Raw genomic sequence first — 17,122 nt, forward strand, 5'->3', positions numbered from 1 at the left:
TATCAAGACCACTTCATCCTCAAATATCTGGGCAAATTGGTGGACCTTGCAGCTTGTTTGGAAGGGCAACAAATTCAAAGTCTGGCAAACAAGCGTGGGGAGGAATGGGAAGAGGTCTTAAAGTTGAGGGACCTTCCCTGAGGACATTCTGCTGCCACTTCATTTTTTTTTTATTATTATTATTACTACTACACTAAAGGGCTCATTCATGACTAGTTGTGCAGATCTCATCTCCCCATGCCAACGGTGAGGAGGTTCCAACCCATTCAGAAGATTACAGGTTAAACTCAAGAGGTTCAGACACAGCTCCAGTGCTCCATAATCAGCAGTGGTTTCTGAACCTCTTGAGTTTAAATCTTGGGAGAGATTTCAGAGTAGCAGCCGTGTTAGTCTGTATTCGCAAAAAGAAAAGGAGTACTTGTGGCACCTTAGAGGCTAACAAATTTATTTGAGGATAAGCTTTCGTGAGCTACAGCTCACTTCATCGGATGCAGCCGATGAAGTGAGCTGTAGCTCACGAAAGCTTATCCTCAAATAAATTTGTTAGCCTCTAAGATGCCACAAGTACTCCTTTTCTTCTTGGTAGAGATATATGGTATATGATGTGTGAGTGAAAGACACTATCAACATTTAGAATGTCCATTTATGTTTTATTGCAGAAGTACCCAGAACAGAAGATGAGCCCTCATGAGTCTGAAAAAGTAAAGAAGTCGGCAGCCTCTTTCTGCAGCAGGTTCGGTTTCTGCCTGGTTTGAAGATGCAGCCCCATATAGCTGGCATTTCAGCAATCTTAAAGAGACAGAGGCATGGAAAATTGTAGCAGAGTCCCCAACCTCCAGGAAAGCTCATAACATTCTTGCTGGGCAGAGATAGAAAGCAATACTCTGAACATTGCCACTACCTGAGCATCCATGAGCACCCCAGGATCTCATTTTATATCTAAATTACAAACGTGTTGCTAAGAGCTGATGCACTCCCCCAAGGCAGGGACAGGCAGGCAAAAATCTTGGTCAACTCTTCTCTAACCTATTAGAATACCAGCATGATTTTAGTCTTGTGCAAACTGGGCCACAGCTAGTCAGTTTTCATCCAAGTCCTCAATCTCACAAACACCGCCTAACCCAAACCAAGACTTGGACGTTTTCACCATTCAGTTTACACCTTTGTTACACAATAGGTTACATCAGCTATGTTGTCCCACACATGACATAGCCCTTACCTTTTAATTTACTTCTGACCCTTGGCCTTCTTCGGGTATAATTTAAGGTTTTTGGTAACGATTTTTTCTGAGAATCTAGGATCCAGCTCTTTTCACTCTGACCATTGCTTGGAGAGTCACGATTACTTTCGGAGAAAAGATGTTTCCTATAATCAGACTAAATATACTAATAAGTCAGTTCTAACTCCCAAAAACAAATGGCAGTGCAAATCTTTTCACCAACAGAGGCCCACCGCACCACCCTGTGTGGAGGGAGGGGCCCAGACCTCCAGCTCCAGCCCAAGCCTGGAAGGGTACACTGCAATGAAACAGTCCCGCAGCCCGAGTTCTGCAAGCACAAGTCAGCTGGCATGGGCCCATTGTGAGGGTCTAGTAGCTGTGTAAACATACCCTAAGTGTCTAAAGCTGTCGGTCCAGCACCTCTTATCAGTATTAAGATCACATATACATTTGGGGTGCAGGGGTAGCCACTACCAAATCATAATTTCAAGACAGCAATAAAGTCACCAGCGGATGTAGGTTTTTCTTTGCTGTGTAGACATACCCTCAGCTGCTCTGAATCAGAAAAAACAAACAGAAGCAGAACACAACATAAGGACTGTCAATACAAACCGTTAGCCATGGAAAATGGAGTATAAATCTACCCCATGCTAGCCTACCATGGCCTGTCAGCGTGCACCCAGCCAGGGCCGTCCCTAGCTATTTTGGGGCTGTGTGGGGCCTGGCCCCAGGCCTCTGTGGGGGTGGGGGAGGGGAGAAGGCTGGCCCCTTCCTGCGGCAAGTGAAGTGACCTGACCCCAGCCTGCTCTGCTCCCCTGGCTCCCAAGCTTTGGTGGAGGGGGGAACTGACCCCAGCACTCGCCGGCAGCACGGTGGGAGCGGAGCAGGCTGGGGCTGGGTCGCTCTACTTACCGGCGAGTGCAGGCCCGGCCGACCCTTTCTGAAGTCCTCAGGGGAGTGCGGAGGGGCTGGGGTGGAGCAGGGGTGGGGGACATGGGGAAGAGTCAGAACAGGGGCTGGAGCAGCATGCAGCTGCACAGGGCACCAGGAAATTTGGTGCTTCCTGGTGCCCTACGCAGCTGCGTATTTTGCGTATGGATAAGGATGGCTCTGCACCTAGCTGAGGGGTGTTATCAGTTCATTAGAGTGCTTTGAAAACAGGACTAGCTCAAAATGTTCTAACAAACTTAACATGTGTCAGCAGGGTGCACATGGACAGTTAGACTATAGTAGGCTAGTGTGGGGTAGAGTTACACCACAGTTTGCCACAGTCTAACTGTTCATGTAGACAAGCCCCTCAGCCCATCAATAAAGCCCAGTTCCCTGCTCCCCCATCTCAGGCCCCATTAGACACAGGGCCCAGGCAGCAACTTACTTTCATAGACCGATGGATTCCAAGTCTGGAAAGAACTACTGTGATTATTAGTCTGAGCTCCTGTATAACACAGGCCATAGAATGGCACCAAAATAATGCCTAGAGCAGCTCTCTCAGAACAGCATCCAATCTTGATTTTAAAATGGTCAGTGATGGAGAATCCACTACAACTCTAGGTAAATTGTACCACTGGTAAACTACTCTTACCATTAAAAAAATTACACCTATTTTCAGTCTGAATTTGTCTAATTTCAACTTCCGGCCATTGGATCATGTTAGAACTTTTTCTGGTTGAATGAAGAGCCCATTATTAAAATATTTGTTTCCCATGTAGGTACTTACAGACTAATCTAATCATCCTTTAACTTTCTCTTTGTTAAGCGAATGAGCTCCTTAAGTCTATCACTATAAAGGTATGATTTCTAATCTTTTAATCATTCTCATGGCTCTTCTCTGAACCCTCTCTAATTTATCAACATCCTTCTTGAATTGTTGACACCAGAACTGAACACAGTATTCCACCAGAAGTTGCCCCAATGCCAAATACAAAGGTAAAAACCTCTCTATTCCTATTCAAGATTCCCCCTATTTTTGTATTCAAGGACTGTACTAGCCTTTTGACCACAGCATTGCAATAGATAGGTGCTCATGTTCAGCCGACTAACCATGATACCCCCAAATATTTTTCAGAGTTAATGCTTGCCAAGTATCCTCGAAGTATGGCCTACATTCTTTGTTCTAAATGTATACATTTAGATTTAGCTATACTAAAAATACATTGTTTGCTTGTACCCAACTTACCAAGTGACCCAAGTTACTCTGTATCAGTGACCTGTCCTCTTCATTATTTACCACTACCCTAATATTCAGGTCATCTGAAAACTTTAAATCAGTAATAATTTTATGTTTTCTCTGAGGTCATTGATTTATAGAGTAGAGTCAAAAACTGATCCCCTGTGGTACCCTGCTGGAAACACACCTACTCAATGATGAGTTCCCATTTACAGTTACATTTTGACATCTATCAGCCAGATTTTAATCCATTTAATATGTTCCATGCTAATTTCATACACTAGTGTTTTTTTTAAATTAAAATCAAGTCAAATACCTTACAGAAGTCTATTATATCAACATTATTACTTTTGTTCACTAAATTTGTCATCTCAAAGAAGATATCAAGTTAGTTTGAGAAGTTCCATTTTCCATAAACCTAAGGCGATTGGCATTAATCACTCTCCTTTAAGTCAAGTCTCATATCAGGCACTCCATTATTTTGCCTAGCATCAATGTCTGAATGACAGGCTTATAATTAGTCAGGTCACCTCATTTATCCTGTTGAAATATTGGCATAAAACATTAGTTTTCTTCCAGTTCTCTGGAACTCCCCCAGTGTTCCAAGACAAAATAATCATTAATGGTCCCGTGAGCTCCTGAGCCAGCTCTTCTAAAAACTCTTGGATGCCGATTTAAAAATGTCTAACTTTCATAGATGCTATTCCTGAGATATTAGTGGAATAGATAATTTGTTGTTACCATATGACTAAATCATCTGTTTTTCCCCAAATATTTATTGAACACTTTTGCCTTTACTGCATTATTATTAATAATTCTACCATTTCCTTCTAGTAACAGACCAATACCATTGCTCAGATTTTTTTTGTTCCTAATATAATTTTTTTAAAAGTCCTTTTAAGTGTCCTTAACTCTGCTGGCTATAGATTTCTCCTTGTGTCCCTTTGCTTCCCTTATCATTTTTCTACAAATTTATAGATTCTTATTTAGACTCCTTACTATCAACTGCCCCTCAAACCACATTCTGCAACCATCTCCACTAGCTGCCTTCTCTTCCTCTCAAAACCAGTTTAGTTTTTAAACCAATACGGGCTTCTCTCTTGATTACGACTTTTTGGACCAGTAAAATGTTCTTACACAATTCCCAATCATCACTCACATTTTTTCAGATTAAATTCTTCCTTCAAGTTGTTTTCATAATTGTTCTCAGCTTTGTGAAATTAGTCTTTTTAAAGCACCAAGTATATACACATATTACTGGACAATATGGGACTTCATTCTGTTTGCACATTATAAATGTGATTTAGTTAATGTCATTTGTACATAATCTAATTTTTAGTTCTGTCATCCTTTTGTCTGTTAAGATAAGGTCTAATATTGGAATACTTTGTAAGATTAGGAAATGGTCATCTATAATGTTCAGAAATTCCAAGGATGCTTTAGTCCTGGCAGCATGAGACCTCCAGCATGTGTCACTCAAACTGATATCCCCCATGGATCATGCAGCTTCTTTCTCCTACACCTTATAGAGAGGGGTGTAAGGAGCCAGTTCCCTTGGTGTCTGCTACAGACCACCAAATCACACAACTAATACCCCATCTTGCACTTTATCTATTAGCATCTTAATCCATAAGCATTTAAAATCATTTTCTTCTAAGTTATCAGTGACCCAGAAACTGGTAATGCCATTTTTGACGGGAATGGCACTCCTCTTCCCTTTTGCCCATGTGATCCTTCCTAAATTGATTTTAATATGCCAATCATCCATGACTATAATGTGAACCATCCCACCAGGTTTCAGTATACTAACTAGATCAAATATTCTCTCATAAAATGAGCAAATCCGATGAAGTGAGCTGTAGCTCACGAAAGCTTATGCTCTAATAAATTTGTTAGTCTCTAAGGTGCCACAAGTACTCCTTTTCTTTTTACAGTTCCTCTTGTTTGTTACCCAGGCTCCTACCATTCGTGTATAGGCAAATGAATGATTTTTTTTCCTTCATGTTGTTTAGTTCCTTGATTAATTTTGTTCTCAACATCTTGATTTTTTGCTGAGTAGTCCTATCTTCCTTCTTTTTACACTCCCATTTTATTATTAGTTTAACTCCCTCCTGACTACTCAAGCCAGGCTGTCTGGGCATCAGCTGTCTGACCTCAGATCCAGAGTATTGGGAACAAGAAAGTGCATGTAAATTTTCAGTTAAGTGGTGGTCATGACCCCACAAAGAGTGCACTATAGGTGCTAGCCCCCACAATAGGTTCTCCAAAGGTATGGAAGTTTGGTTAGCTGGGAGAAAGTTATCATGCATAAATCTGGGGAAGGTTCACCATCACCAATTTTAACCTCTCCATTTCCCCAAGTGAATTTAAACAGGCCATGCTTTCAGTTTATTTACATGCAGAAATAGGCCACTTAATATTTACACATATGCTCTACGCAATCTACCATAATTCATATATATTACCTACCGGCCTTCTCTCTAGTTTGGTTGATTCCCGTTTCATGTTTCCATTTTCGTGACTTCTGTTGAATAATCCACAATTATGCATGTTAGAACTAGTCAATGAAGCTCACAACAGATCATGATGGATTGGGAAAGATATGACCATTCTGCAAGCAGGAGCACTGCCAACCCTATATATTCAAAAATCACGAGTCAAACAGAAATAAGATTTTTTTTTAAATACCTCATTGTGGAGTTTATTTGCCTTCTGGTTTCTGAGTCTTTAGGATGCATTCATTTCACAAGTTCAACTTTTTCCCTGTAACACTCAGGACCAGAAGTTTTTAATATTTTTTTTAAAATGGAAGTCAAGATTCTCAGGCCAATTTCTTGATTCCGGGAGCTGTTGCTTTAAGAAAGATACCAACTACTGTGAGCCTCAGGATAAAGATGTGAGAGTTAGCAACACTGCTGGAACAGCTTGCATTAGCCAGGGGTCTGAAGGGCAAAGGAAGATAAAGGTGATATGTTTGAGCTTAGAAAAAGATGACTATGGAAAATCATTTATAGCACTCTCCTGGCTGATCCTTTTGTAGGCACCAGACTTCAAAGTATCCAGCCTCTTTCCCATCAGAAGACAGATGTCTGGTTAGTGATGCATTCGATGAAGTGAGCTGTAGCTCAAGAAAGCTTACACTCAAACAAATTTGTTAGTCTCTAAGGTGCCACAAGCCTTCCTCCTCTTTTTTTAAAAAGAAGAAGAGCAGAGAACATCAATTCCTCAGATGCACAACTCCCCCCACCCCTCTGAAAAAGGTATTCATAACAGCAGCCATCATTTAGAGGCAAAAAATGAAGGCCAGATGCTACTTTCCATATTAACATAGGTAGTTATTGGCCAAGATTTAAAGGGGCATCTAAAGCTATGTGCCTAAGTGGCCTGATTTTTTCAGAAATGCTGAGCCCTCCACAGCTCTCGTTAACTTCACAGGGATGCTGAGAGTGGTGTAACTAGCACTGCTGGGGAGGCGGGGGAAAAAAATCAGGCCATTTAGTTGGGTGCCTACTGTTAGGCACCCAAGTTAGAAAATCTCAGGCACTGAATACAACAGGATCTCTTTTGTGAAAAAACCTAACAGGATTTGGATGGTTATTCTCTTCTCTCAGTCTTTCTGTACCAGATACAATACCAACAACTAAGGTATTTCTAAAGTGTCCACCACCATTACACATAGGTAAGGAACCACCTTCAGAAAAATATATTGGTATTTTCCTTTTTGTTCTAACCTTATAAAAGCAGCATCTTCTTAAAAAAAAAAAGATACTGTTCTTTACCAATGCAAGATGTTATTATGAAAAAAAGATATATGATGCTGTACCTCTGGTTTTGTAATGAAATCTTCTGGCCAAGAATTTTTTGTTTCGCTTCAGTGACCTAAAATAGAAGCCACATATTTTAAGTTTCAATATCTCATATAATATTCTATTAAATGAATACATGTCAGGTCTTGGAAGGGATAAAGTGGGAACTGACTAAAAATAGTCCAGAATAAGACTGCTTTTTAAGTGGAAGGAATTAGTTAAGTGAAACAATATAGTGTGAGATAGAGGTTTCTCACAACAGCATTTTTTCACTTTTGCCTTGCTTTATCACAGAATATATTACTGAAATAGTATTCAAATCAGGATAACCCTGATAATTGCCAAGGCACTCTGGATAAAATACAAAATGCTAGACATGGCAAATGCTGGCTAAAGATATTGCTGTTTATCTCAGTCTAAATAAGTAAGTAACATATTGTAGAATGTAGGAGAGTAGTACTTTATGCCGACACCTAGTGGTAGTATTGAAAGATGTAAGGTGCCGAATACTTGCCTGAGATTCAGATTTTTCCTTTCAGCTAGAATTTGAGGGGCATTAAACCAGGGAAGAGGTAATAACTGAGTGGATAGCAAGCACAGGGGCAGTAAATGGAATCTGGTGGAGAGCAGTTAAACTGCTGTTAGTTACAATAATCTCATTTCTTTGCACCATCTGTTTAAATATTTCACTAAGTGCTGATTAACATAAAAGTTCAGTGAATTCCTAGGAGAACAGTTGAGTTTTGACACTTGGCTCTGCATTTTTCTTTACATTACATCAAAAACACTTAAGGTGCTTCAACATTAGCAAACGTCTTAACTATGTTAAAGTTTCACCAGTGTTGCAGCTGCACCAGTTCCACTACCAGCAACAGAAGCTTTAGGGGCACCTATATTCACCACAAAAAAACAAATAAGAATTCTCCTGCCCTAGTGGTACTTAGTAGACTGGTCTTACCTTATGTAGGCTAGTTAATGTTACACACATACAAAATTATTCTAAAAACAAAAACTGTGAAGTTGCAAAGCAGGGTACTAGAGAGTTAAAATGCCAGAATTAAGGTTGTCCATGCAACCTTAATTCAACCCCCTTGTGTCTTTGTATTGTGAAACAGTCATTATTTACATGATCACGTACTACTTTTTCCACAAGATTCACTGCCTCATTCAGTGCACAGGATGGACAGTACTCATGTAACAAGCAGCTATTCAGTTTTTCATTTCTTCCTCATTATTCAATGTGAGACGCCAGGTCTTATTTTTCTGCACACTATTCAAACCCTGAAAACAGAATTATTAATTTCCTCATGGGCTTTTCCTGGTGCCCATCACAATAATATCTGAGTATTGCACAAACATTAATTTATCTCTACAATGAGGGGGTATGATCTCATCCTTACCAATGGGGAACTGAAGCACAGAAGGATGAAGGTCAAAAATATCCACTCATTTTGGGTACCCAGGTTAAGATCCCTAGGAACTCATCCCCCCCCCCCAAGAGTATTTAGCTTTATATGGCACTTTATACATACAAAGCACAGCTCCCATTGACTTCAACTGACTGAGTGCTCAGCACTTTTACCAATGAAGCCCTAGGGTGTCAAGTCAGCCATTCAACAGCCATGGGATCATCCCTTCTCTTCCTGCAATCCTCTGCCTCAGTCACCACACACATTCCAACTTGTGCAACAAATGAAGCAGAGGTTCTCAAGTCTTTCACCACACACCCCTGATCCAGCTCCTAAACAGGTCCAGCCTGGGTACTGAATGAGACAAGGGTCCTGTAGAAAAAAAATATTATGTGATCATGATCATAATGTATACATGACAGAGTTGAAGCTGAATCCCTGGTATTTCTCATCTTGTGAAGGCTTGTCTTTATAATATCCTTTTAATTTAGGTTTGTGTGTTCACTTTTCTCTTTTTTTTTTTAAAAAAAAAAAGTCTTAAATAAAAGAAATTTAATCTTGTTGCATCATACGGACTCCACCCTGGGTAGAGTGGAAACTTTTAGATCCACTGGGGAGACATCTGCCACTTGAAATTACAATGCATTAGTAGGGTATCATCCTCTTTGTGGACCACCACTAGATGAGAATGTGAAACCCAACAGCAGAGGAATGGTGAGACTCAGGAATCTTTGGCTCTGTTTCAGGCTCTGGAGAGTAGTGTTTTCCCGAGGGCACTGAATCTTTTGCCCATTCCTCCCCACCCCATGCCTGACTCCTTCTATCTCTGTGTCAGTCCTGTCTCTTCCCCACTCTGGCTCCTTGTCCCAGACTTCTTCCCCAGCCAGTCCTAGTCTCCTCTGCTAGACTTCGCATCCCAGTTCCCCTAGGACTTTATATATCTCTTTCACCCTTCTTGCCAAATTGTTCTCAGTTCCTGCCCACCCAGCTTCCCAATCCGTCTGTCTCTCTGCCCCCGACCTACCATCCAGTGGGTCCTGCATCCATGCTCACATTCCTTATCCCCACTGGCTCCCAGTCCCTCTACTTTGCCATCCCATCCAATCTCAGTGCAATTCTCTCCCCCCTCCCCCCCCCACACCCACCCCTCTACTCCTTCTTGTTCCATTTTCTTTCCTCAGCCAAACCCAGTTCTCAACCAACACCTTGATTTATCAAAAATGTTCCCCTCTCCCCCATTCCACCTCCATTCCCCCATCTGAATGGCTCCTAGTCGTAGTCTTCCTGTCCAGCCTGTCCCAGTCTCCTCTCTCACCTCTACTTTCAGTCCCAGTGTCCTTGCCACGCCAGCCTCCAGCCCCTCCCACCATTGTCAGCCTCCTTCCTAATCTACCCACAAGTCCAGCTCTCATGCCCTCTGCATTAGACTCAGGCAGCTTTCTTCTCCATGCTGCCTGGGCATCAAAAGGGTGGAAGGGGTATTGAGAGCATGAGAGAGAGAGAGAGAGAGAGCGAGCGTACGCGCCTCCCAGCTTTCAGTTCTGGTGTCCAGACCTGGATCTGGCCTGCAGCAGCCCAGAGCTACAATTGCAGATAAAGTCCTCCACAGCCTCTGGCTCAGGATGGATGGAATCTTCAGAGATTTTAGCTGTGCTTCTCTAACAAGTCCCAAGTACCTACAAATTGTAACTTTTCAAAGGCTTAGAACTCTTTTCATGGGTATAAAGAGTGGCACATCCCTGACAAAGGCTATTGACCCCACCAGCTCCTGATACACACACCAAATTTCAAGTCCATGCTCCCAAATATGGAGTGTTAGAACGTCTCAGACAAAATGTCACCAGAATTTTAGTGTGTGCTACCACTATTTTTCCCTAGCATTGTTCTCAGAAGTGACAGCTATTTTGGTTTAACTTTTCCAAAACATTTCAGCCTGAGGCAGACACCCAGCATGGAAAATTTCAGCCCATACGGTTAAAGTCAGAAAAGTTATAAGCAACTGAAAGCAGGATGTGAAAATGAGAAGGGTCAGGCAACCATAATACCAGCCCTGCTATGCCACCACTTTGAAGGATAGGGATCAAAGACTCTTTTTGTATGCTACCAAATGGTAATGATAGTTACATTAACAAAAATCAGAGGTTTCATGTGTGGAAGCTATCCTGAAGGAAGTCCCCAGAAGTATTTAGTAACTTCTTGTAAAGACCTAGACCATTCATGCAACTTTTTGGCTTTCATTAAAGTTCTTGACAAGTTTCAGGCTTAAGTCTGGCACCTATTTTATAATGAAGAATATTTTCTCAATTATTGGCTTAGTTGGGGTTTCTCAGCCTGTGAGATATGACCACCTTCCATTTCTCTATGGCAAGACCGGGATCCCAAAACCTTCTGTTGTATCATGGAGTCATGATATGAAAGAGGCTGAGAACCACTGACTTTAGTTCATCCTCTCTATTCAGACAAGGGGAAAAAATTGACTATTTAAACACAGCAAAATATTCTCAACCTCATTTGAGTCAAGTTACTGTCCGTTGGCAAGGAAAATAAACTTGATGGTATGGACTCAAATGGCTGCACCATATTACATTCACTACAACCTGCAACACGTTAGGATTACTCCATCAGATAGAAGCACAAGCTTTTGCATCCAATCCTATGAAATGAGACACGAGTCTCACATCTCATTTTCACCCATATCTATCATCATTTGTTCCTAGCTTCTAGGATCAATTTCAACCTTCTCAGAAAAACTTTTCACTTCATCTGCAGTTAAGAGATGCAGCCTATTGAAACTTATTACCGTCAACTGGTTGCTGAATATAAAGCAAAATGTGATTGTTTTTGTTTCTATGCCAGTAATTTCCCCAAACTTTACCTTCTCATAATTCAGAGAGTCAGATGAATTTTCAAAGTCATAGGAATTCATCCTGCAAAGCAAAATGTACTTAATATGTGAAATGTTTCTGGCATACAATTATGAAAGAGCACTCAACTTTCATAAATTTCACTAAAAATGGAGTACTGAAAAAAAACTGCAGCCATTTACAATATTTATCATTAATATTATACACAGAGTTCAGGTATCTAAAACTCACCAAGATGCATTAACAAAAGTCTAAGCAAGCACTTATTCCTGTTTTAAGTCTTGGTTTCTTATCCCTTCCTCCTCATCACTATACTTTTCTTGTGTTTGGTTCTCATACCTTGTTTCCTTAGAAAGTAAGTTCAAGACAATTTTGCATCTTTTGTAGGTCCTTTAAGCCAACTTAGCATGTTACATTATGTAAATTAGGTATCTCTCTGCTCCCCAAAAGCTATCAATAATAGTAGAGAAAGGTAAGAAAAAAAATATCACTAGTGTATGCGGATGGAATTTTGAAAAGAACCCAAGAGGCTTTCAAAGGGACCTTTTCCCTAGCCATTTCTGAAAAGTCACCTCTTAATGGTTGCTCTCTAGTCACATCTCTATATTGCATCTTGAAATAGGCCTCATATTTCCCCAACATTAGTAAGAGTGTGTAAAATCATCAGTAAAAAGAAAAGGAGTACTTGTGGCACCTTAGAGACTAAAATTTATTTGAGCACAAGCTTTCGTGAGCTACAGCTCACTTCATAGCTCACAAAAGCTTATGCTCAAATAAATGTGTTAGTCTCCAAGGTGCCACAAGTACTCCTTTTCTTTTTGCGGATACAGACTAACATGGGTGCTCCTCTGAAACCTAAAATCAGTGTTCCTGAGATTCAGCACCACTGTAAAAATTAGCTGTCAAAATGGCTGTGTATTCTACTTTTCTGTTTAACAGTGGAAAAGTTGTGCACACACAGAACTAGATCCTTTCTCACATGTTGTGGATTCCCAACAGCAAAGATGGAAGCTGCATTGCTTTTAGAACTACATTGGCTAGAACACTAGAATGGAGCAATCCTGCAGTGGCAGAGTGATGGAGGGCTAGACAGCCTAGTATTTCATCTTCTCCATTTCTAATGTCTGTGAAGTCAACCCATTCCTCCACAGGAGGCACCTGTTGTGAGAAATTCAAATATTCACTAAGATGTCCATGTTTTAAACCAAAGATTTTCCTATGTCAATTTTTCAGTTTCCATCCACAACCAATTCAAAAATTCAGCTAAGTTCTTCTGTTTGTTTGACATCTGATTTTTGAACACTTGGGGATTGAAACTGCCACCTTTTTAGCTAACTGCAATGTAAACCTCAATATCATCCTAATTTTAAGAACAACAATTCTCAGTGTTACCAGAACAAAGAAGAATCCGACAATAGTAGATATTCAAAACTTAAAGCGTTATACATATGAAGCATAGACACATCATCTAAGGACACAAAAAGAACACCCAGATACTGTGGAGAACTCTGTGAGGGAAGTTGCTGTCACTACAAGCAGCAGTGAATAGTTTAAATGGTATAATTGTGTTTGAAACAACACTCAGTCATATGGATGGATAAGCTTTAGCAATGGTTTCTTCCTCGCTGTTTTTCTGCCTGCAGACTCAAGCCAACAATGCCTGAGTTTATAGTGGTATGACTCTCAGAGATGTAAAACACTAAAAAGATTATATTCAGATTTTAGAGAAGATAGATGTATTTGAAAGAAGCAACTAAATTCTTTCATTTTCTATTGTCTTCATGTGTGAGTGATTGTCTAAACCCACTAAATGGAGCCAGTCAGCTAAACCCCATTATGATGAAGTGAGCTGTAGCTCACGAAAGCTTATGCTCAAATAAATTTTTTAGTCTCTAAGGTGCCACAAGTTCTCTTTTTCTTTCTGCGGATACAGACTAACACAGCTGCTACTCTGAAACCCATTACCTCTCAGCCTTTTAGAAGAATTTCTCAAAGTTTCACTTTTAACTAGTCTAGAAAATGGCAGTCAGCATCCTTTGCTACAGCAGACCATGAAGTAGTCCATGTATGCCTTTTGAATCCAAATGACCGGATTTTAATTCAGTGGCTCACAGAGTGGTGTTGGGTTGTTGCCGTGGCACGGGGAGCAGTTCAGGAGCATGGTGTTAAAGCATGGCACTCTGGCTATCCCCTGCTTCCTGGGTCCCTGAAGCTCAAAAGCTAGACAGACCCCTTCAAAACCTCATTATACAATCAGTCTAGTGTTTTCAAGTTTAAAATATAAAAAAAACACTACACACTACATGCAAAAAAATTATCGATGGAACTCGTTACTGTATGTTGTCAAAACTTAATATCAGAGCAGATTAGACATTTGCAAATTAAGTCACCGGCAGCTATACTAAAGTAAATTTACAGAGGCCACCAGTCTTCCTCTTTCAGGGCATAAATATAATCAGTGGGAGTCAAGAAGAAATTTCCTCTTTAGTATATCAGTTAGCTCTTGTATGTTATGGGCAGTGTAGAAACGGATCCTCCTCTGAAGCACTGGTAACCTCAACCAGACTGATTAATTGCTATACTAGAAAATATCACTAGAGGGCATGGCTGCTCTAGTCAGTCAGTTTACATTTGATTTTAGCTGAGAGCAGCCGAGAAGCATTTTTTACTTAAATCAGTTTTTAACACTGAACACGAATGCTAGAAATATTTAAGCTACAGTGCACCAAGGCTTAGTACACATTCAAGACTCGTATACTGTACTTTGCTTCCATTATTTGTTTGCTCAAGCTTGTTCTTCTATTTTTCTTCTCCCATTCATCAGCCTAAAAGAAAGGAAGTTACAGGATTTAAAACTATGGCACACAGAGTAAAGCTATTTACTCAATATGCTGCAAATGAAAATATACACACCCATCCATATTAGTTCATAGAATCACTCCAAAACAAATATCATATCATAATCTGCCATAATACCAGGTTCTATAATACTTTATACCCAGAAGTTAGGGAAGGGGTGGACCAGTAAGGGAACAACCAGAAGGGGAACAGAAAAGATTAAATACTTAAAATCTTTAACTCATTCACAGGATAGACACAGTCTTGTTTTGGCCTTGCCTGCCCAGAAAAGACAAAAGTAAAAGTTTCTTTCATGGTACCTGGGCACCCGAGACCAGGCACCAGTTACAGTAGGTTGAATTTTCATAGGTGCTGAACATGGACCTCAAAATCAAATATCACTTTTATTTAGGTGTCCAGGTGTTCAAATCCTTCTGAAAAGACATCAGGCTACTTCTGCTGAGGTACCTTATTTTAGGCATTTGGGTTTGAAGATTCTGGCTAAGGTTTCTAGGTTCTTTATTATTATTTCTCCCCCACATTACAAGGGTGGAAGAACAGACCACGAGGCAATAGGTTATTATTTGCCTTGTAGTAACACTTAGGAGCCCCAGTCACGGGCCTGGTTACCATTGTGGCAAGTACTGTACAAACACAGAAGACTGTTCTGTCTCAGTACGTAATCAATATTTGCAGTGTTCTAATTTAATTGTTTTACTGTGCAAAAAAGGAAAAAAGCACTTGAATAAAAATTTTGCATGTAAACTGTGCCACAAAGACAGATAGACATACCTCTGGGGAATGTTCTTCTACAACCTGTAAATCTGGCTGTTCTTCTATGGGTGGTTCACTATAAACAATGGAAGGAAAGGGTAAGAAAACAGTTCTAAATTACCATCAATGTAAAGCCAATTAAAACAATATGAAGGTAATGTAAGTCAATAGCCCAGTTAACTCCAATGCAATAAAGGTCAGGGGAAGAGGGGAGAGAACTGTTCAGTTCCAACAATGCTGAAACTAGTAATAAGGAAAGTACTATTCTGTACTACTATTAAGAAAGGAGGAGATAACTAGGCACTAAGATTAGAGCCAGTTAGTGTGACTACTACATGGTAGAGATAGAACTGTTTATATAGCTACTTTACAACCAAACAACCCAGAGCACATTAGAAAAGTAAACCCTATAATACAAAGTATTTGACCAATTTTTCAGATTAAATTAAATTAAAAAGACAGCAGTTAAGGTCACAGCAAGCCACGAAGAGCAGGAATAGCACTCAGAAGTTTAGGGTTTTTTTATAATCACTAGGCAGCTTCTCCCCACTCCAACTCTTTTTCCTATTAATGTAGTGTAACCCTTTCCAGACCCTCTGGGGGACTCACTCCTGGACTATAGCAGCAATGGTTACAGAGACTCAGGATTCCGTCACCCAGATTGCCTAAGATCCAAGGTAGAGAGAAAACTGGCTAGCAACATTACCACAACCAACCAGAAGCCAGAACTCAGAGACAAAGGGTTTGGTTTTTGGCTGTGTTTGGTGTGTAGCAGGGAGAAAATCATCACAGCCAGGGAGGACCCCTCTATTCTCCACACTCCTTACTAAGAGAAACCTTTTGGGATTCCTGGACCATTGAACAGCGTCATCTCAGCAGAGACCAGAAACTTAGAAGGCTGAGGAGAATCATGGTCAGGCTACCAAGAACCAACCTAACAGCAGTGGAATCCAGACCAGAGAGCCACAAGGATGATCTTACTATCCTTGGTGTGGATGCTTTGTAAGAATACCCTTGTTTGTTTATTTTGTTTTAAGATGGCAACTGAATCCTCACTGCACTGCCCATCACAGACTGAGCCTAAATTCAATATTTGCCTAGGCATGTTCTTGCAGGGAGCACAGCATTGTTTCTTCTGGCTGTAAATGTTGGGAGAGGTAGAATTATGTTTTATGATTTGTGCTTATCTTAATCCTCTTTGCCACTGTCCCTTATTCTGAGTGCCCCATACCTAATAAAGCCCCAGTTATTGTTTTATTACTCTGGGAATTGTGATAGCTGTTTTATTTGTGTGTTCTGACTGATACTCCTATGAATGAGATCATGTGAGAAATATTTTCACAAGGGATAAGCCCTCTGTGTTCTCTGAGCTAGCAGGGGTTTCCTTGAGTGGAGACACCAGGCACCCATATAGGTAAATCCAGGACCCATAACTATCAAGAGAAAAGGAGAAGGCTGCAGCCATGCCTTAGGGCTAGGTTTACAGTAGTAAATATGAGTTTTGACTTAGTAACAACCAAGTTCTGGATGGCTTGTTAAACAGAAACATACAAAAAGCCCCCCCAAGGACATTTTAATCTTTTGGACAAGATCTTGTATCTCCAAAGTGCTTACCTGGTTTTATCATTCAGTTTAGGTGATGGAGTTTTAGACTTTTTTGCTGAAAGAGTTTGGGAAACTGCAGCTTCACACTCTGAAAATTTTAATAGAGATAAAACCGTATTTGTGCAGGTCTACAAAAGCAAACCCTTTCTTATACATGAATGATATTTATAACCTACGAGAAATCATGCCTGACCTTGGCTTAGCTTAGCATCTTCAGTTTCAGTCTGTTGGCTTCCCATGCTCGTAGTGACACCAGAACTAGTTTTATGCTGGTTTGAGATATGAAATTAAGAACATGATATGCACACGACACTAATATTTATGTTCCTACTCCCAGAGGAGTGTGGCCAGGAAACATTCCTGAATATTCAAATGTATTGTTCCATTTGGTGGGAAAGTGCTAGTCTATGTGACAATTATGGCTACACTTATGAACTGAA

At 40.4% G+C, this 17,122-nt stretch overlaps 1 protein-coding gene across 3 annotated transcripts in view; it reads right to left on the bottom strand.

Moving 5' to 3' along the window:
* Positions 1–17,122, bottom strand: part of SYCP2L (synaptonemal complex protein 2 like) — a 52,005-nt gene that overhangs the window by 14,731 nt on the left and 20,152 nt on the right. For all 3 annotated transcript variants that reach the window (XM_043508337.1, XM_043508338.1, XM_043508335.1), the window contains exons 18-25: positions 16,876–16,951; positions 16,692–16,770; positions 15,096–15,153; positions 14,229–14,290; positions 11,477–11,528; positions 7,210–7,265; positions 5,856–5,910; positions 1,220–1,376 (exon numbers count right to left, since the gene is read on the bottom strand). In XM_043508337.1, coding sequence (XP_043364272.1) covers positions 1,220–1,376; positions 5,856–5,910; positions 7,210–7,265; positions 11,477–11,528; positions 14,229–14,290; positions 15,096–15,153; positions 16,692–16,770; positions 16,876–16,951 — 595 coding nt within the window. The remainder of the gene's footprint in view (positions 1–1,219; positions 1,377–5,855; positions 5,911–7,209; positions 7,266–11,476; positions 11,529–14,228; positions 14,291–15,095; positions 15,154–16,691; positions 16,771–16,875; positions 16,952–17,122) is intronic.

Source organism: Dermochelys coriacea, chromosome 2, assembly GCF_009764565.3.
Source record: "Dermochelys coriacea isolate rDerCor1 chromosome 2, rDerCor1.pri.v4, whole genome shotgun sequence".
Classification (NCBI taxonomy): Eukaryota; Metazoa; Chordata; order Testudines; family Dermochelyidae; genus Dermochelys; species Dermochelys coriacea.